This window comes from Epinephelus fuscoguttatus, linkage group LG5 (genome assembly GCF_011397635.1).
Source record: "Epinephelus fuscoguttatus linkage group LG5, E.fuscoguttatus.final_Chr_v1".
Taxonomy (NCBI): Eukaryota; Metazoa; Chordata; class Actinopteri; order Perciformes; family Serranidae; genus Epinephelus; species Epinephelus fuscoguttatus.
Genome location: NC_064756.1, coordinates 16,784,081 through 16,803,889, shown reverse-complemented (window position 1 = coordinate 16,803,889; position 19,809 = coordinate 16,784,081). Strand labels below are relative to the sequence as shown.

Below are 19,809 nucleotides of genomic sequence, written 5' to 3'. Positions count from 1 at the left end.
TTAGGATTAGCTGGACTGCAAATGAACTGCAGCAAGAGGTCTCAAACAGCGAGCTTTCCCAGTGTCATTTAAAATATTTTTATTGATAAACATGTAAATATATTACAAAGAGATTGTAGAAAAAAAAGAAAAAAAAACCCTTAAGGACAATCTTAAAAGTGAAATTGTCAAAAGAAGAAGAAAAAGAAAAAACAGTATAATTAAGTCGAACTGTAGACGATCGTAACTCCAATTTGGGAGGCATACCTCACACCTTCATCCTGCTCATCATCTGTGGGAAAAAACAAAATAAATAGATAAATCAGATTAAATAAAAGCTCCCGGAGAAACATATTTTAATAAATATTATATTTGGTAAAAGCTGAAGTCACATGCTGTTAGTGTTTAGCTATGTGTGACAGATACATGTGGGCAACCCTTTGATATGAAATGAACACACCGTGAGTTATTATGGCAGAACGTGAAAACCACCAACTCGTGTAAAGAAGCAAACCCCCATTAACTAAATTAAAATTACTTTTAATTGACCTTTTAAGACTTCCAGTGAGATTTTCTTCCTTTATCGACACACGGTCCTGAAAACAGTTACTGAGATGTGAAGATTGAACACATTCAAGCAACGTCTCTTTCACAGTCATGTAGATTTGCTTCATTAGTTGGATCGATAATGAGAGACACCCAAACATAATCTTTCAAGTGTTTGATGATAAACTGGATGACCTCCATGCCTGCATCAGTTTCCAACAGGATATCTAGAACTGTTACCTCCCTTGTTTCACTGAAACTTGGTTAAATCCTGGAGTACTGGACCGCATCTAGCCAGGCGACTCTTTTCCTATATGCAAATCTAACAGAGCAGAGGAGTCTGGCGAGAGAAGGGGAGGAGGCATGTGCTTTAAGGTGAATAAGGACTGGTGTTACTGTGGGAATGTGAGGTGCTGTCTTGTTCCTGATCACCCCACGCCACAAGGAGAATAAACAGTCTGGATTTGTGCTGTATGCCGCTACAGAGTAAAGCCCCTGCCGGCATTTGAGAAGCGACCATGCAGCCATCTTGTTGAGGTCAAGATATGTAAACAAACTACAACACATCCCCCCAGTGACATGAGAGATGGAGCCAATCAGAGTCTGGAGCACGTTCCAGGACACCACCGGCAACGATGATATCAATGAATTCACTGAGTCTGCGGTGGATTTAATTTGTAAAACAACAGTGAAGTCAGTCCACAACCAAAATAATGGATCATCAGAACCATCTGGAAAGACGGTCAATTATAAAGCAGCAGCCTACAATGTAAAAGGAAGCAAAGACAGGACTATATTACAGTGCACAAGTTGGAGGAGCTAACAGGATCGCATTTCATTGGAGTTCTACATAGTATGACTTAATGTGACAACTACTGATTGCATGACTCATACTTTTGTGGACAGCAGAGGTCCTTACTCTTAAATAAAATAAAATTTAAAATAAAATGTAAAATAATAATACGCCAGTAAAAAGAGCAATGTGAATGGCACAGGTATGAAACATTCAACATTCAAAAAAGCTTCTGGTGAGATTAGAGTTAACTAAAGTATCTCCACTTCCTGCTGTGGTTTGAGTTTAAGATGTGCAGGATCAGTCGACTACCGAATAAACGTTGCTACTTTGACTAGTCAACACCAGAAATACTAGTCAGTTAAACATATTATATAAATTGTTATTTCGTGAAATTGCCATTACTCAATGAAAATGCCATTGTAATAATCAGGTTTTTTTTTTTTTAAACTTTAAGACTCTTGGGATAGTCTTAGTTTAAACTTCTTTTTAAACATCAACGAAATTTTGCGGGATTTATACTTCTGTGTCGAATCGACACTGTACGTATGGCGTAGGCGCTGCGTGACGTGCACCTCCCCAGAAATGTAACTACACACAGCGACGCAGACCTCCTGTCTATATTTGTAAGCTGAAACCATTTCCCTCAGTGGAAACAAAGCTTTTATTTACTTTAATTTCACAGATAAAAAAAACAATAAGTTGTCAAGACAATACAGCCTCCACTAAAATAGCATTTTAAGTCTTGTGCGTGATTTGTCCTTCGGGGATTTATACTTCAGGATTCATCCTGGCCTCATATGAGCAGAGGAAATCTCCGCTTGTCGCTAGGCTAATTTAAACAATGTAAAATGTCATAGGCTTGTGCTAATAATGTTAGCATCTTATATTTGTTTGTTAAATGCTGCTGTTGTCCCTGGCTTCATATGAGTAGAGAGAAGGCCACTAGCTGCTAGACTAATTTATACAATGTAAAGCCATAGGCTTGTGCTAAAAACATCAGCATGTTGTAATTGTGGGGAAAATGGGTCCAGCAAAAGACAAGTGCTTTGTCTGTGAATGCTGCGAGTTATAATGAAGCTGATTTGTGTACTTGTTTAATGTGTGTTTTGGGTGTGTTTTGAATCAACCAAACTTTACAGCACTTCACAGAAACCTCCGCCGCCAACTAGTGTTTTGGAGGTGTAACTGCAGAGTGACACAGACACGCAACTGCACAGTATAAATGCTCCCAACAGCGTAGGCCACGTGCACGGGGTCTGCCGCACAAGTATAAATCCCCTTTTAGCCGTTAGGTACATCCCTAGTTTTTTTAAATCAGCTGATGGAGATTCTACGTCATACCTGCTTGCCTCATATGCTGCCTGCACTGAGGCACTTTCCCACCCTTGCTACGACACAACAGGCATCATGCCGGCATGGGCACATACGGTGCAGTCAGAGAAAACGCCACAGGGTAACTTAAAATCATTATTTAAGGGTGCCATGTGAAACCCTGAATGGATCTGTATGTGTGTATTTACCTTGCGAGCACTGGCCGTCAGTCCAGGAGACTTCAAGCTGCCAGCTCTGTCTGCTCGTACTGTTCCAGTACGAGTATTCCCTGAGCGAATGTTTTCCTGGCCCTTGCGTGCAGATGCGTTAGCAGGCGACTTCTTTAAACTTTTGCCTGGGGATTTCCGGGTGGAGCCACGCAGTTTGTTCAGGCCTTTCTTAAGGTAGTTGCTGTTTTTAGGCGTGTTGTCAATAGTAAACATCATAGACTGCCTCCGATCAGCCTGAAAGAATAATACAAGTGAAACTGTGAAAAATCCAAAATATTATATGCACAGTTGCGTTCATGACAATATCAATAAATTAATTCTCTCATCTTTATTTTCAACCGACCAGATAATTCTGTGTGTGTGTGTGTGTGTGTGTATTACACTCACTGGACTGTGGGCAGGCTGAAGATAAGGTTCGCTGAGTACATTTTTATTTTTGGGGGTGAGTGGACGTGGGAAACAGCTGGCCCTTGGCTTTTTCTGTCAGATAGAGACAAGGGAAGACAAGTTAGAAAAAACACAAGAGGGGGTTCAGGAAATTGGTTTTTAGACCTATTTTTATTAAGTTTACATACTTGTAAAAAAAAAGTAACCTTTCAGATCACAACCATAAGAAGCACCCAAAAGCAAAGCCAGACTACTATGATTGGAGGACGATACTCAAAAAAATCTGCTGATAGCGGACACTAGTCCAAGAAAACATTGAAGCTGCAGGAACTAATAACTGTAGCCTATAAGACATTTATCTATTGCGATTCAGTCAGGCTCAAACAAGAACATCAAGATGTGACAAATATTTCTGTGCACACTGATGCAAACCAACCTCAGGTGAAGTCTGATGTACAGACGCAGTAGATGAAGTCCGCTTTGTGCCTTTCGGGCTTCTGACCTGAGAGGAGCTGACAGTTCTTGATGGCAGTTGGCCTGGCATTAAGGACAGACGATGAGAACGTGTACCAGCAGCGGCACCTGTCTGTCCCACCATGAAGGACCGTCGATGGGAGGCAAGAGATTCTTGCAGCTGGCCAGGCATCATGGATGCCCGACGGATTGTGTCAGAAGGGTCACCGGTGCGCAGTTCTTCGTCTGTGAAAACGAACGCACCGCCACGGCCAGTCTAAAAGGAACAGACAGAGAGGGACTTAATAAAACTAGTGGGAAATGAATGCCATCAAGAACATCAGTGTGTGTTAATTAATATGTACATGCAACTGTATGCCTGTTGTGTTAACCGTGTGTGCATGTGTCCCTATCTGCCAACCTCAGACTCCACAGGGTAGCTGCTCTTAAGATGAGGAAGGCAGGCCTTGTTCCTGGACTGGAGCTCCGCAATCCTCATCCAATCGTCAGATGCACCATCGGGCTCGTTCTCTGCCCCTGCGCAGAACGTACTAGCAGCTGAAGACAACAAATGAAGAAATAAATAAGAGTTACATACACATCTTTAAAAAAAATCTCAGTTGTTTACTACTACAACTGTAATATCCATCTGAGATCATTTACCATTAATCAGAAACTAATTAACTGCATCTTGTCTCCAAATTACTCAATTTACAAAGAAAGTGTTAAGGCAGGTATTTTCCGACCAGCAGAACCCCCCCCTTTATAGTGTGCACGTACTATAAGAGAGAAGAATGATTCTTTGAACATCATTTTGAAAGACTTTTCTGGTTGCTATTTTAAAGTAGGTACTCTCCCAGCACAAGAGGAACCTTGAGTGACTCAAGTTTACTGTAATCACTCAAACACGTGTCACAAGCCAATGCAGCAACAGCAAACAGTAATTTTTAAAAACTCTTGTCTGTGTAAATAACAGACAATACAAAACCCAAATCAACAGATAAATAACATAATTTTAATAACATAAAATATTTTTTTTGAAAGTCTGCACCTTTTTTTGGTCTTTTATTATAAAATAAATACTCTGGGGACTGTTTGTTGGTACCACATGATGACGCTTTTTACTGTTTTCTAATGTTTTTAAGATCATAGGATTAATAGTGGGGGTGGGGGGGTGGGGTTGATAAAGCATAGCATAGCATCACAACAGATTTTTAAAATTATATAAATTATTAATATTACAAATACAAATTAAACTTAGCCTCCTAAAATTTATTAAATGTAGCCCATTAGAATAATAAAGTCAGTTGCTTTTTCAGTCTACTAGATTCATTTTAATGCTGCAAAAAAGTGAGATGAATTGACTGAAAACTTATTCGATAAAACAGATGTTGACAACGTTTTCCTTTCGGGACATAATTCACAGCTGAAAAAAGGTAATAAATTGCAATATATCGCAGTATATTTTATCTCAACACTCAGCATATCACAACATATTTTAAATCGCAATAATATTGTATTGTGACTCAAGTATCATGGCTCATCTGGTGATTCCCACCCCTAATTAAAAGATTAACAGACAAAATAGTTGGCAAATTAATTGATAACAGCCCCTTTTACACTGCCTGTTCAAGGCGGGAATATCATGCTGTTATGGTGCCTCACCATGCTGTATATAAGGTGAGATTACAGAACGGAGGGAGAGTTACCTTGCCTTTGATCCGCCTCAGAAGGTAGAAACAGCACCAAAATGGTGTCTGTAGAAAAAGGACAGTCTGCGGGACAGGATCATGGGCAGCATGGGTGTGACGTTATCACAACGTTCTGCATGCGACCCACCACAGGAGATTTACATAGATAATAGCTGTTAGCAATTAGCAGCTAGCAGAAAGAAGAACAGCTACCGTAAATGTCCGCAAATTGGGAAAACAATGAGGTCTGGGACCTCCTTACTCCCTGAGCAGAGGATGAGATCAGCTGCCATATAACAGGGATGGTAAATGATTGGTGTTGACACGTTAATGCTGATGTTGTTGTTATTTGGAAAGCGCTGCAGACGCATGTTGTATGTCACACTAGAGGCATATGCTGATGTGTTACACGTCACGCCTCTTGATTCTGCAAAGCAGCACTGCAGTGTATAATAACACCCTGGAGCAGAATGAAGCCGTCGTCATTTGGCTCTGTGTAGGTGGCTCCGGAGGTACAAAGAAAGGACTATGTAGCAGTACTGTGTAAAAAGGGCTACTGAAAATTATTTTTAATTGCAGCCCTTGTTCCACACTACCTACAGGCAGCTGAGTATAATTAAAAAAAAAAAACAAAAACAAAAAAAACTTTGTTTCACCTCATAGGTCCAGGATCTGCATGTTTTGTTTTGTTTTTCAGCCCAACCTCTCACTCTGTTTCTCACCCTGCAGTAAAACCTTCTGTGAGTAAGCTGGGGATCTACTTACTCTGTGAATGCACCGTGCTCCGTCTGTACCCTGGAAGGCCCATGAGTTGGTTGCTGGCAGCACCGGTCATTCTTCCAGGTGTATCAAACAGCTCCAAAGACACGGGTCGTGCAGAGTGGGCACTGGAGAGGTTCGGCTGGGAGCGAGCTGAGGCCAGGCTGTAGAAAGTCTCATCATGTTCACAGCCACCTGGGGTTTTCTACAGACCAGAGTCTCACAGTCACTTTCAGCTACAGTAATACTTCAGTGGGAATGTGAAGATGCTTTGAAAGCGCAAGTTAAAACTTTTGGGGTCAGCCCTTTGAATGCATTTTAACACTGTTGAACTGTACTGAGAGCAATGCTCCAAACAATCTGTAGAGCCACAGAGCTCTACAGTTACAATTTGTCGTAGTATGATGGTTAAAACCTCAGATAAAAATGTTAATGAAAATTAATTAGTAAATAATTAAGACCAGCTGAACCCCCCAAATGCACGAATGATTAAATTTCATCATCATAATGATTTCTGAGATGCAGTGAGATGGAAACCATTGTGACTATTAAAGTGTACAGTGATTCAACTGTGTGTGTTATTGTGAACATGCAAAACATGCAATGAATGTGTAAGTGAGTTTCCTCCACCTTGGTCATGGTGATGTTAATAACCTGCGTGGTTCTGCGTCGCTTGACAGATGAAGTCGGATTTTTCAGGACTGAATCCGGTTCCATTTTGAGCTCTGTGCTGGTCCTGAGGGGGATGAAGTAGAAAAACAAGATTCTCAGTAACAGAGTATGATGAAAAAAACAGTGGTTTAGGTTTCACTAAAATCAGAAAAATGTATGTACAGGGAAAGGAGAATTGCCCAGATAGTTTTAGTTCGAGTCAGGGCAACTATCGCCTCTTGCATTACTCACATTTTTATTTTGATGGGCTAAGCTTTATTTTAACAGGTGTAAATCACATCTTTATGTCTCTTATTTATCTCTGTCTGTGGTCAGATGAGTTCCATAACTGTCATCAGATCCACTACAATTAAACAAAAGCACAGAAAATGCTAGCCAGGATAAATGGAGCTCATTTTTGGTGACTGATTATAGGTTAAGGCCAAAAATCTCAACTGGTCTCAAAAAACACTGCTTTGCAATTATGCTGGTATTGACCCTAGATGACGGTGCATTTCCACATACTGTATAAAAACTAACTTTGCTGATTTTGATATCTGGTCTTCCTAAAAATTATAAAATCTTACAGGAATACAACCAGAAAAGCCTTTCTCCTAAAGCTTTTCTATATAATGTAGTGCACAGAAGGCTGAATAAAGGTTAGCAATTCAAAGAGACCCACATCTACAGTTAATATACTGAAAGGAAATTTAGGGGAACTCTAGAACACCCACCTCTCTCACTCACTGACTGTAATCTGAAAAACCTCCTAAAGGTGGCTAATCTGTGAAATACCAAGATGGTCGAAACCATTTGACATACCTGTTGACCTGTCTGTTGTTTATTGGTGTAAAGTACAGGGTTTCCAAGGACTCGGCCTTGAGACCCCGGCGTTTGGCTGCCAAGCGCTCTGAACTGCGAACAAGTGGTGTGCTTGATTCATCAGGCGCCGAAAGTTTCCTGCAAAGGTAAGAAACAGAGCATTATGTTGCGTTAAAATCACAGCAGATTACCACTATGCCTCTGATGAAAGATTTTTCTGGCTTTTCGTGGAGCACAGAAAAAGGCCAACCTTCATTGTCATTGGGACAATGGGAACTCCTCGATAGGGAAAACATAAAGTCAAGTCCATTTTTTTATGGTCCAAAATCCCAAACCCAAAAGGTAAAATATATAAAAAGTTTTAATTGTTGCCGTAATACACCTGAATGCCATTATTTTGTGCATGTTGAGGTTTGAGTAACAGTTCCCTCACTCACAAAAGTGTGCAACAGTTTTTGACAGCTGACGTACTCCAAAGAAGAACAAATAATAAGAGTATAATTAGGGCTGGGTATTGGTACTTGATACTTTTCAGGTATCGACCGAAACAACCCAGTACCAAGTAGTATCGAAACTGCGCCTGTCAAACAATACCCTGCAATCAGTTCTTTTTGTACCCAGATCTAGAAAAAATTGTTTCTATGGTTTTGCTCACAGCCAATCACCGCAAGCCTTCTTTGTTTCAATGCGCCGTGTGATTGGTCCACCACCGCAACAACAACAGTTTGTATGGCGACGAAGCAGGTTGAAGCCATGCGCGCTGCATCTGTAGCGGAGTTGGCTGGTCAGCGTTCCGAGATGCCAGCAAAACGCTCAAAAGTATGGCTGTACTAAACGCCTGTGGCGCCTGGTACAAATGCATAAAATGAGGTAAGATTATTTTGGGGAAAAATCGGGAATACAACTAACATGATAAAGCACCTCAACAAACATGGAGAAAACTTCAGGGTTACTTGGCTAACAGTAGAGAGAGACAGAGGGCAGGGGGCCGCAATGAGAAATGCCCCGAGATTGACAACTTTGATGGACAGAGCAGAACAGAGGCCTGAATGGTGCTACACTGCCACTGTGTTTTCTGTGTGTGGGTTACCTCATTTCCCCTGAGTCCACTGCCCATCCCAAGGACCCAGTGGGAAAGGGTGGAGTGGAGGGCTGTTTGTTTGTGAGTATGTGTGAGGGAGAAAGGGTGCAGGGATATGGACGGAGCTATTTTCAAAATGTATTTGTGTAAAAATCTTTTGAATGGGGAGGAGTGGAGACATTTATGCAACTGATTGCTTTCTATTCACATGATTAATATCGAATGAACTATTAAAAATAAGTATCGAATGAAGTACTCAATTGGTATCGGTATCGTTTTAAGGGTACTGGTATCGAAAATTTTTAAACGATACCCAGCCCTAAGTATAATCCACTAAAACACAAACCAAAATTGGAATGGCACAATTGTAAACAATATTTTAGTTATTTTAATGACATTATGAAATAGCTGCATGCAATAAAATATCTGCAGCTCTAAAAGATGTCATGCTTTGTATCCAAGATTTTTAGTACCTTGTGCTGTTCAGAGAGTCCTCCAGAGAGCTCTGGTCCAGGCTGTCAGAGCTCATAGTTCTCTTCACCTGTGCTCTAGTGTGAACACTTGAGTGAGCATTGGGAACCTCCAGGTAAGCAGACTCTGTAGCACTTCCTTCATTACCATGAATCTTATTCTGTGCCCGCAGGCTACGGTCAGCATAGACAAGCTAAAAAAGTAAACAGATACAGTGATCAGCGGCAATCATTTGCTGTAGTGTCCTCGAACTTTAAAAAATTTCTATTTTTTAACAGTAATTTAAGAGACCATGTTTCAGTTCTCCTCATACCCCAAAATACAGTACCAACCTGTGCCTCCAAACTGCCCACCCTGTTCAAAAGTGCCTTCTCACTGGTTTGGGCCTTGTCCAACTCCATCTGAAGCAGTTTGTTTTCCATGGTAGTAGCCTTCACTTCACGCTCTTTAACCTCTAAGGAACGCTTGAGTTCAGCCACCTCCTCTTGGCTCTCCTGGAGAAGCTGCTTCTTGACATTGTAATGACTCATTGCCTTCTCCATCTGCGACATTGTAGTAATAAAATAAACATCTTAGCATGAATCTCAGACTTCTCATCTGACACCAAACAAGTCAATCAACCGAGTATGCATATGAAGGAGTGCAATCAATAAGTAACAAGCATAAAGAAAAATATCTAAATCAATAATTTTTGATTGTAAACAAATTTCATATATAGAGAGAGATACAAGTAATGAAACTAGAGGGTTTTTTCTGTGGGGATTGTGGTCACACCAACCTGTGCCTTGTAGTGTTCTGCAGCCTCAGATTTAGCAGAGAGCTGTTCCTGCAGATCTCTCTTTAGCATCTCAATTTCTTCGGCTTTTACTCTCAAGAGTTTCTCTTTCTCCGTTTTTAATATTTCCACCTCCTGCCGTAGCCAAGATTCCAGTTTGTGGGACGCTGTGTTCTCTCTCTCTACAGCCTGTTTGGCTTGAGCAAGTCTCTCCTTTTCAAACACCATGCCTTCAAGTTGTTTCTCCAGAGCTTTCTGATTGTTTTCCGCCTGGAGTATCCTGGCCATGAGCGCTTCCTTTTCCTGAGCAAGTGCTTCCTTCTCCCTAAAAGTGGCGTCCTGTGCAGCCTCTTTCAGTTTTAGGTCTGCAGCTTGTGTCTCTTTGTGTTGGTTCAGCTCTGCATTTACAGAGGCAAGCTGATGCTGGAGGAGGTCTATCTGCTCAGCGGACTCCTTCTGAGTTTCAAGTAACATCTGCTCTTTAGCCTGAAGATTCAAAGAAGTGGTTTTCAGTTCCCCTTTCAGATCCTGGATCTCATGGTGAAGAGCATCTGTCTGGTTGGAGCTCTCCTCCTTTATCTTAGCCAGCATTTTCTCATTGGCCTCAGCTTCCTCTTTGGCTCTGTGAACCAAGTTAGCTTGGGCAGCTACCTCCTCTCTGAGAGTGTTCAAACTTTGGTCTTTATCGGTTATGAGTGTGTTGACTGCAGTCAGCTCTGCTTGAAGTGTCTGCAGTTTCTCCTCAGCCTTGAGGAGGAGGTTTTCATTCTCACTCTGAGACTCTTTTAGCTTTTGAATCTCTTCTTCCCGTAAAGAAATCTGTTTATTCAGAATCTCTACTTGTTCGACTTTCTCCTGTAGGTTTTTGAGAGCGTCCCTCTGTTGAGCATTTTCTTGCTCTTGTTGAGCCAACAGATGTTCCTTGGATTTCATATCCTCCTCAGCCTTCCTCAGTGAGGAGCCAAGAGTCTCCACTTGTGTCTTTAAACTTTGGATCTCTTGCTGTCGCAAATCAGACTGCTCTGAGCTGTCGGTCTTCAGCAGTATTATTTGTTCCTCTTTAGCTCGGATCTCCTCTTTCATTTTCCTCACCTCTTCCTCAGAAGTTGAGAGTTGTTGCTGCAGAAGCTCCTTCTGATGGGCACTTTCCTGCTCCTGATTGGTGAGCATAACCAGGTGAGTCTGAACCTTCTCCTCAGCCTTTGTGAGAGAGTCACCCATATCAGCAAGTTGGTTTTTGAGACATTTGATCTCTTGCTGTAGTATGTCAGAATGTATGGAGCCCTCTTTTCTTTGTGTGATCAGCTCTTCCTCTTTAGCCTGGATCTGCTCCTTAAGCCCTCGAATCTCCTCTTCAGAGGCTGCTGTCATGTTTTGAAATTTCTCTGTTTCCTGAGAAATCTCCATTTCCTTTTGAGTCAGCAGGTTTTCTTTAGCCTGAACCTGTTCTGTTGTAGTCTTCAGGGATTCGTTCAAACTTTCTACTTGGTCTTTAAGAGTTTGGATCTCCTTCTGCAGCACTTGTGACTCTTTGCAGCTCTCAGCCTTCAACAGGTCTGCCTCACATTCTTTAGTTTGAATCTCCTCCTTCAGCCGATTAACCTCCTCCTCAAGATCTGCACTGTGTTTTCCAAGCGCCTCAATCTGCAAAGCACTCTCCTGCTTCTGATTGGCCATCGCATCTTCTTTGGCTTGGGCTTGGTCCTTGGCGATCTCAAGGGAACTGCTCATAGTACTTATTTGTTTATTCAGATTTTCAATCTCTTTCTGTAGTAATTCAGAGTGTGTAGAGGTGTCATGCTTTAGCAGAACTAATTGCTCCTCCTTAGCGTGAATCTCTGCATTGAGCCTCTTCACCTCCTCTTGAGATGCCACCATCTGCACCTGGAGAGCCTCCATATCCTGAGTCCTCTGTAGTTGCTGTTCAGCAAACAGGTTTTCCTTGGACTGCAACTTCTCCTCGGCATTCTTCAGTGAGGAACTGAGACACTCAACCTGTTTCTTTAAATCCTGTAGCTCTTGATGTAGGAGTTCTGACTGCTCTGAACTTTGATTTTTCAACAAGTCCATCTGTTCCTCTTTAGCCTGGATCTGCTCCTTAAGGCCTCGAATCTCCTCTTCAGAGGCTGCCATCATGTTTTGAAATTTTTCTGTTTCTGAGAAATCTCCATTTCCTTTTGAGTCAGCAGGTTTTCTTTAACCTGAACCTGTTCTGTTGTAGTCTTCAGGGATTCGTTCAAACTTTCTACTTGGTCTTTAAGAGTCTGGATCTCCTTCTGCAGCACTTGTGACTCTTTGCAGCTCTCAGCCTTCAACAGGTCTGCCTCACATTCTTTAGTTTGAATCTCCTCCTTCAGCCGATTAACCTCCTCCTCAAGATCTGCACTGTGTTTTCCAAGCGCCTCAATCTGCAAAGCACTCTCCTGCTTCTGATTGGCCATCGCATCTTCTTTGGCTTGGGCTTGGTCCTTGGCGATCTCAAGGGAACTGCTCATAGTACTTATTTGTTTATTCAGATTTTCAATCTCTTTCTGTAGTAATTCAGAGTGTGTAGAGGTGTCATGCTTTAGCAGAACTAATTGCTCCTCCTTAGCGTGAATCTCTGCATTGAGCCTCTTCACCTCCTCTTGAGATGCCACCATCTGCACCTGGAGAGCCTCCATATCCTGAGTCCTCTGTAGTTGCTGTTCAGCAAACAGGTTTTCCTTGGACTGCAACTTCTCCTCGGCATTCTTCAGTGAGGAACTGAGACACTCAACCTGTTTCTTTAAATCCTGTAGCTCTTGATGTAGGAGTTCTGACTGCTCTGAACTTTGATTTTTCAACAAGTCCATCTGTTCCTCTTTAGCCTGGATCTGCTCCTTAAGGCCTCGAATCTCCTCTTCAGAGGCTGCCATCATGTTTTGAAATTTTTCTGTTTCCTGAGAAATCTCCATTTCCTTTTGAGTCAGCAGGTTTTCTTTAACCTGAACCTGTTCTGTTGTAGTCTTCAGGGATTCGTTCAAACTTTCTACTTGGTCTTTAAGAGTTTGGATCTCCTTCTGCAGCACTTGTGACTCTTTGCAGCTCTCAGCCTTCAACAGGTCTGCCTCACATTCTTTAGTTTGAATCTCCTCCTTCAGCCGATTAACCTCCTTCTCAAGATCTGCACTGTGTTTTCCAAGCGCCTCAATCTGCAAAGCACTCTCCTGCTTCTGATTGGCCATCGCATCTTCTTTGGCTTGGGCTTGGTCCTTGGCGATCTCAAGGGAACTGCTCATAGTACTTATTTGTTTATTCAGACTTTCAATCTCTTTCTGTAGTAATTCAGAGTGTGTAGAGGTGTCATGCTTTAGCAGAACTAATTGCTCCTCCTTAGCGTGAATCTCTGCATTGAGCCTCTTCACCTCCTCCTGAGATGCCACCATCTGCACCTGGAGAGCCTCCATATCCTGAGTCCTCTGTAGTTGCTGTTCAGCAAACAGGTTTTCCTTGGACTGCAACTTCTCCTCAGCATTCTTCAGTGAGGAACTGAGACACTCAACCTGTTTCTTTAAATCTTGGAGCTTTTCATGTAGGAGTTCTGACTGCTCTGAACTTTGATTTTTCAACATGTCCATCTGTTCCTCTTTAGCCTGGATCTCCTCCTTCATGCTCCTCACCCTCTCTTCAGAAGCAGAAAGTTGTTGCTGCAGGACCTCGGTCTGATGAGCATTTTGCTGCTCCTGGTTTGTAAGCATGACCTTCTGAGCCTGAACTTGTCCCTCAGCCTTTCTGAGAGAGTCATTTAAACTTTCTAGTTGGCATTTTAGACCTGTTATCTCTTGCTCCAACAATTCAGAGTGTCGAGAGCTGTCATTCTTTAGAAGAACAAGCTGCTCGTTTCTTTCTTGTATCTCTTCTTTTAACCTCTGAATCTCCTCTTCACAGGTTACAATCTGTTGTTGGAGTACTTCCCTTTGTTGGACATTCTCTTGTTGGGTTTTGGTCAGTTGGTCTTGCTTAAATTGAATTTCCTGCTGAGCCTGTTTGAGAGACGAGCTAAGGTCTTCTACTTGGTCTGTTAAGGTCTGGATTTTATTCTGAAAAATGTCTTGCTCATGAGACTTCTCCAGAAGTAATTTGGCAAGCATTTCCTCTTTGGCTTGAATTTCATTTTTGCTGTTTTTGGTTTCATCTTTAAGAATGTCAGCTTCTCCTTTAAGGCTGTCAATTTGTTTGTCTTTATCAGCTAAGAGGGAACTAGCAGCAGATAATTTTGTCTTGAGATCTTTCAAATTTTCTTCAGTCTGGGAGAGAAGGTCTTCCTTTTCTTTCTTAATTTCCTTTAGTTTTTCAACTTCTTGTTCACAAGCAGTAATGTGCTGCTGTAGTCTGCTCATCTGCTCAGCCTTCTGCTGCTCAGCTTGCTCAAGCTGAATCTTAAGATCCTGGATCTCTTGTTGAAGGGCTACTCTCTGCTCAACAATCTCCTTTTGCAGTTTGTTTAGAATTTCATCCTTGGCTTGAATCATTTCTTCAGTTTGGGACTCCTGCTGTTTCAGGAGCTCTTTCTGTTGATTAATTTCTTGTTGATACTCTGCCAGCTGCTGTGTTTTGGCCACCACCTCTACCTCAGCCTGTTTCAGGGAGCAAAATGTGTTCTCCAGCTCAATCTTCAAACTGGTCAACATTTCTTGCTGGAAATTTAAGAAAAGAAGACAATTAGTAACAATTTCATCCAAAGTAGATTTTTTTTTTTTTTTTAAGATATTTTTTGGGGCTTTTTAGCCTTTAATGGATAGGACAGACAAGCATGAAAGGGGGAGAGAGAGAGGGAGTGACATACAGCAAAGGGCCACAGGCTGGAGTTGAACCCGGGCCGCTGCGGCAACAGTCTTGTACATGGAGCGCCTGCTCTACCACTAAGCCACCGACGCCCCATCCAAAGTAGATTTTAAAAGATTGAGAACATGCAGACTTTACTTTTGATTTACAAACATTTGTGAAGTTTTAAACAGAATCATGGACTTTACCTCCATTACAGGCCCCATATTCTCCCCTACTTCCTCCTTAGTGGCCCTGCTTATTTCATCCTCCAAACAGGAAATCTTTCCCTGGAGGATCTGAATTTGTTCAGTCAGTAGCTCCTGAGGAACAAAAAGGAGCATAATACATTAAAACACCTTTGCCTAGAAATATAATCAGCAAGTAATGAACAAGTAAAATGATTGAATTCAATCAACACATAACTAATAGGATTGCTTTAATTCTTTACAAAAAAGTTTAATTTTAGTGAGTACAATCTACATCATTTGATAAAATTTAACAAATCAAAAGCAGTTTCGAATGCAGCTTCTGTTGTGAATGTGTATCTACCTTTTGAGCAGTAGCTTGGTCAAGTTCGGACTGTAAGTGGCCTGTTTTGCTTCTCCACTCCTCCTGGGCAAATGCTTGGGTCTCTGTCAGCCTGCTAACTTCTGCCTCAAAGATGGCCAGCTGTGAAGACACTGTTCTCACCTGCAACAAATACGTTAGAAAAAGTCTTTAGGATCAGCAACACTGACACATGTGAGTCTGTTTTGTTCTGTCTCGCTAGTGCTGCTGAGACTGGCATAATCCCCATATACACCAGCATGCTTGCATGACTTTGTTTCAAGAGAAGTCTGCTCGTGTTGAATCTTTGAAGGACATACACATTGCACATGACTGTCTTTTCACTTAGGGGATTAGCAGCATTTAACAGCGAGAAACCTTTGCTGTGTGTCATTACCTGCGATGCAAGCACACCGTTTTCATCTGACAGCTCATCCACTTTGCGCTCCATAAGTGAGGAGTTACTCTTGAGGTCTTTATTCTGCTTTAACATCTCATTAAGACGTGTTTGCAACCTGAGACAAGAAGAAAAACAGAACAGTTAGCAAAACAGTTTCTTTAAATCCATTTCACGGCACATTCTTGCTTGCAGGATTTTCCAAAAGAAAAAACAAACAAAACACACAATATGTAGATTCACACAAATGTAATCAGTCTCAATCATCATTTATGACCGACTAGCAGTGGTGTCTATGTGCAGAGAACCTGCCCTCTGCCTGTATTTTCGTATTTAAGTCTTATTTTGGTTTGTTCAGGACCTTTCTGAGTGTCAGCCTTTGAGTAGTGGTGTGTAGTCCCCAGCCAATAGTAGCGTGAGGTTTTATATAAGCATAGCAACCAGCTTTCTCTTTCCTGTATGAATACAGCTGCAGGTCTGTGTGCCTGATTGATCAGGGGTGGGGTTGGGCCACACACACACACACAAGCATGCACTTCAGCTGAATTCACACAAAATCCTGTGATGCAGCAACTTTTAGCTGGGTTGTGCGGAGGTGAGGGTGTGTTTATTCGTGCTTTAGAACGTACCACAGTAAAACAGTCACAAAATAATGTTTTTGTTCCTCTGATTCACTGCTTTGATCTCATTAACGCTGTTACCTCTCCTCATTCACTTTCTACCTCGCTCTACTAACGTCTCATTGAGCCAAGGAGGAGGGGCCAAGTTTGAATGTTGTGTTTACAAGCAATAAGCAACAAATCCTGCATCATATGCCTTTAGCGTTTTGGACGGGTTTAAGTATGACATAACAGCCTGAAGAAAATAACATTTTGTATCTTATAGGCTACGAGCTCAGTCTGTTCTGTTTTAATCCAAAATGAACATGGGCCGTGTGTGAATAAAACAAGTAGAGGAGGTGTCGCAGCCTATAGAAGTAAACATTATCTCAAACTCAAGTTGAACACACACACACACCTTTGATTTACAAGTTATTCACTTATCATTAGCTCTGTCATGCACTAATAAATAGGCATATCCTTGGGTACTTACATGTCGTTCTTGGTCTCAAGCTCATTGATTTGTTCCCTGATAACCTGCTCCTGATCACTTTGCTCTTCTTTCAGCTTATCCAGGCGGTACTGCAGCTGGTTAATATGGGACTCTAAAGAAAAGGATTTGACATTTTGAAGTCAGTGTGATGTGTGAAGGAATGGACATGCACATTTTCAGGAGGTCTCTGACAGAACAGTCCAAGTTTGTTAAACATCACTCACAAGAGTTTGAACTATTTCTCTTACCAGCCTAACCAACAATGTTTTCATTCAAACACATCCACACAAATGCGGTACCTCTCTCTGCAATAAGTGCAAGCTTGCTGGCCAGCTCCCTCTCCAACCCGTCTCTGTAGTCTCTCTCCTTGATCATCTGTCGCTGCACTTTCCTCAACTGAAATTTAGGTGTGTTCATGATATCCTGCAGAGGAGACTTGCTGTGGGAATAAAAGCACATGGGACAAGCTAAAGAATTGCAAAATCATGACATAAATGGATTGGAAGTGTTTTAATGTATAGTGATATGCAAGTTAGCCTTTTTGTTATGGTGTGAAAACAAGTATCTCAGTTATAGCAGGTTTGGCAAAGCATGATATATTAAACTGCTTTAATAGGTATATAAAACCCAACTACACAATACAAACAAAACTCATCTCACTTGTTATTCTCTCAGGCTAAAGGTCTTTCAATGGAGACAAGCATCTAATTAAGATGGAAAATGTCTAGTGAAGAGGTTCAACAGATTAATAGCCAAACCAAATCTTTGATTAATGTTGCCCATAAAATTGCTTTACTTACATTTGATGACTATGATAAGCACTGTTTTGGATAAATTTGAATCCATGTGGGTACCTGACCGAGGAAGAAGCCACAGTTTGCATCTCCACAAATGTGATTTTCTTTTTGCGATGGAAGACGGGGGACTCGTCATCTGAGAACGAGGAGATAGTCGACACATTGGAGGTAGAGGTGGTTGCTGATCGAAAAATTTCACAGCGGACAGGCAAACCTAAAATTCATGGAGAAATACATTTCGATAAGTATTAGAGCGTGTTTGTTTCCTAGAATGTCATTTTAATAAAGAAATGGATAATGTAAGAAATTTGTTACTTACGTTTCCTTGCCAAATAGGCATCAAGTCCATCACTCAGATAAACGCAGCCATCGCTCTCCATCACAAAGGAACCAGTTAGGTGTGCTATCTCTTGCTAACAGATAAAAGTGAGGATGCAAATAAATTGGAAGAGTTAAATGGCAGCACAGCGCCACACATGATGAATGAAATATGATGTATTTAAGTGGCGGACACATAATACTTTGTAGGAAATCAGAAAAAACAAACTTTCAACTCACCTCCACATCACAGTCCAACGCATTCAGAGTGCAGCGGTCATTCATTATGTCATGGTAAACGAGCAACAAAAGCACCTGGTGGTACCAAAAAGATGAGTCAGAATGGATCTTCGTTTATGTTTATGTCTTTAGTTTTATTTCTTTTTCTTCATCTTGTACCTTTGCAATTTCTACTGTTAGGTTGAAGCCATCTCTAATGCTGGCCCATGATAATGAAGTGCCCTTGGCTGCACTAAATCTGCAATCCCCTGTTAAAAAAAAATAAAACAGAGATAAGTTAATTCTCAAAGGACAACAATATCCAATATCTGTCAGTCTGATACATAAAAAAGATAGTGGTAGTCAGGGTGTGTTCTTTACATCTTGACTTCCCTGTCTGGCATGTTTACAAGTGCAAAAGGGCACACTTGAGACCACACCCAACCCAATGCTGGGTGTGGTCAAAGGTGCAACAGATTTAAAACTTTCAACAAGATGATGTCACAGAAAACTGTGCTCTATACTGTAGAGCCAGATGACAAAATCAACATCATCCAGTCATCACAGTGGTAGGTGTGAGACATGGTAAGTGTTTCTGAGCACACAAAGTGGAAGCAGAGGGAAGGAAAAGGTCCAGCAATATGCTGTAAGGGAGTGATACATTATTAGTAAATATAGCAAAGACTAAAATCACACTAAAGATAAATGTGAAGGTATGTAAGATGAGTAGACAAACTCACTTTCCAAAAAGTCTGCAATGACCTTGAATCGTTCCTCAGTGGAATTACTGAAACGATACTTGGGCTCCTTTTTCCTAAGATAGCACAAAGGTGAAAAAACAAGAGTAAAACTGAGGTTTACTCCAATGAATCAGCATCTCTACAACCCCGATATCCTACAAATGTAATCAGCAATCACTGACCTTCTATTGTTTACACAGACAAGGCATTTCAACACATTGCTCCTACTTACAGCATATTAACAACTTTAAGCAAGACTGTCCCATCTTGTAAATCCTCGATAGATATTTCTCGATCAGACAGCTTTAAGGTGTTGACCTGCAAAAAGATAGTTTACAAGTTGGTGAAATAAAACTGCATCTCTCTGGTTAATAAGCCTTCCTGGAGTCAACAAATTTGCACTGTAACCAATGTTACTATCAACTTACCCAGCCGAGAAGAGCCTTAACTCCCCAGTTAATAGCCATCTTGGCTGACCCTTTGTTTTCAAGGGATTTCAACCTATAAGCGAAAAAGACCGCATAAACAAACGTATCAGCTAACGTTAGCTTCATCAAGCTAACACATGAGCACGCATTAACTTAGCACTGTTTATTAATGCTGATATAGTTCATACACGAGCTGCTAAGCTAACGATGATTAAGCAGTTAAAGTTAACGATAAGACTTCCTGAATTATTGTTGCAGAATGCTAACTTACGGTCAACAAGCTAACAGTAAGATAGTTCAAACCAAACGTTGGTTAACTTAAGGTAACATTAACGCTTAACTTAGAAAGTGTTAGATAATTCTTAAAGACCGACGGTAATAAATTGTTGCTTTCAGGCAGTAACTCACCTTTAAAGGGCTTATGCCTCTTTTTTGTAGTGTTTATCCGTCCAACTCCTCCTGTAAAAACATGCAATGCTTCTACTGCTACGAACAACTGCTGCCTCTACAGCTAGGTAAAATTCAAAACGGG

The 19,809-nt window shown here is 41.3% G+C and overlaps 1 protein-coding gene across 1 annotated transcript; it reads right to left on the bottom strand.

The window, feature by feature from the left end:
- Window positions 1-62: 62 nt before the first annotated feature.
- On the bottom strand, window positions 63-19,799 carry numa1 (nuclear mitotic apparatus protein 1). The gene is made up of 25 exons (XM_049577274.1): window positions 19,686-19,799; window positions 19,278-19,350; window positions 19,082-19,167; window positions 18,850-18,923; window positions 18,290-18,378; window positions 18,131-18,205; window positions 17,892-17,985; window positions 17,630-17,786; window positions 17,075-17,214; window positions 16,776-16,887; window positions 15,684-15,801; window positions 15,290-15,430; window positions 14,947-15,060; window positions 12,160-14,610; window positions 9,956-11,395; window positions 9,510-9,719; window positions 9,180-9,370; window positions 7,626-7,763; window positions 6,783-6,888; window positions 6,159-6,357; window positions 4,124-4,260; window positions 3,686-3,979; window positions 3,250-3,342; window positions 2,842-3,096; window positions 63-271 (listed from the first exon to the last, which is right to left on the bottom strand). The coding sequence occupies exons 2-25, from the start codon at window positions 19,314-19,316 to the stop codon at window positions 248-250; spliced, it is 6,777 nt and encodes a 2,258-aa protein (XP_049433231.1). The 5' UTR covers window positions 19,317-19,350; window positions 19,686-19,799; the 3' UTR covers window positions 63-247.
- Between the last annotated feature and the right edge of the window lie 10 nt (window positions 19,800-19,809).

Bases quoted from the DNA above. Each gene is read 5' to 3' on its own strand.
- numa1 (XM_049577274.1), bottom strand. From the start codon at position 19,316: ATGGCTATTAACTGGGGAGTTAAGGCTCTTCTCGGCTGG. The intron at 18,924-19,081 runs GTAAGTAGGAGC...GTGCTATCTTAG, and splicing joins CTTAAAGTTGTTAATATGCT to GAAAAAGGAGCCCAAGTATC. The intron at 15,061-15,289 runs GTAGATACACAT...TTTGTTCCTCAG, and splicing joins ACCAAGCTACTGCTCAAAAG to GAGCTACTGACTGAACAAAT.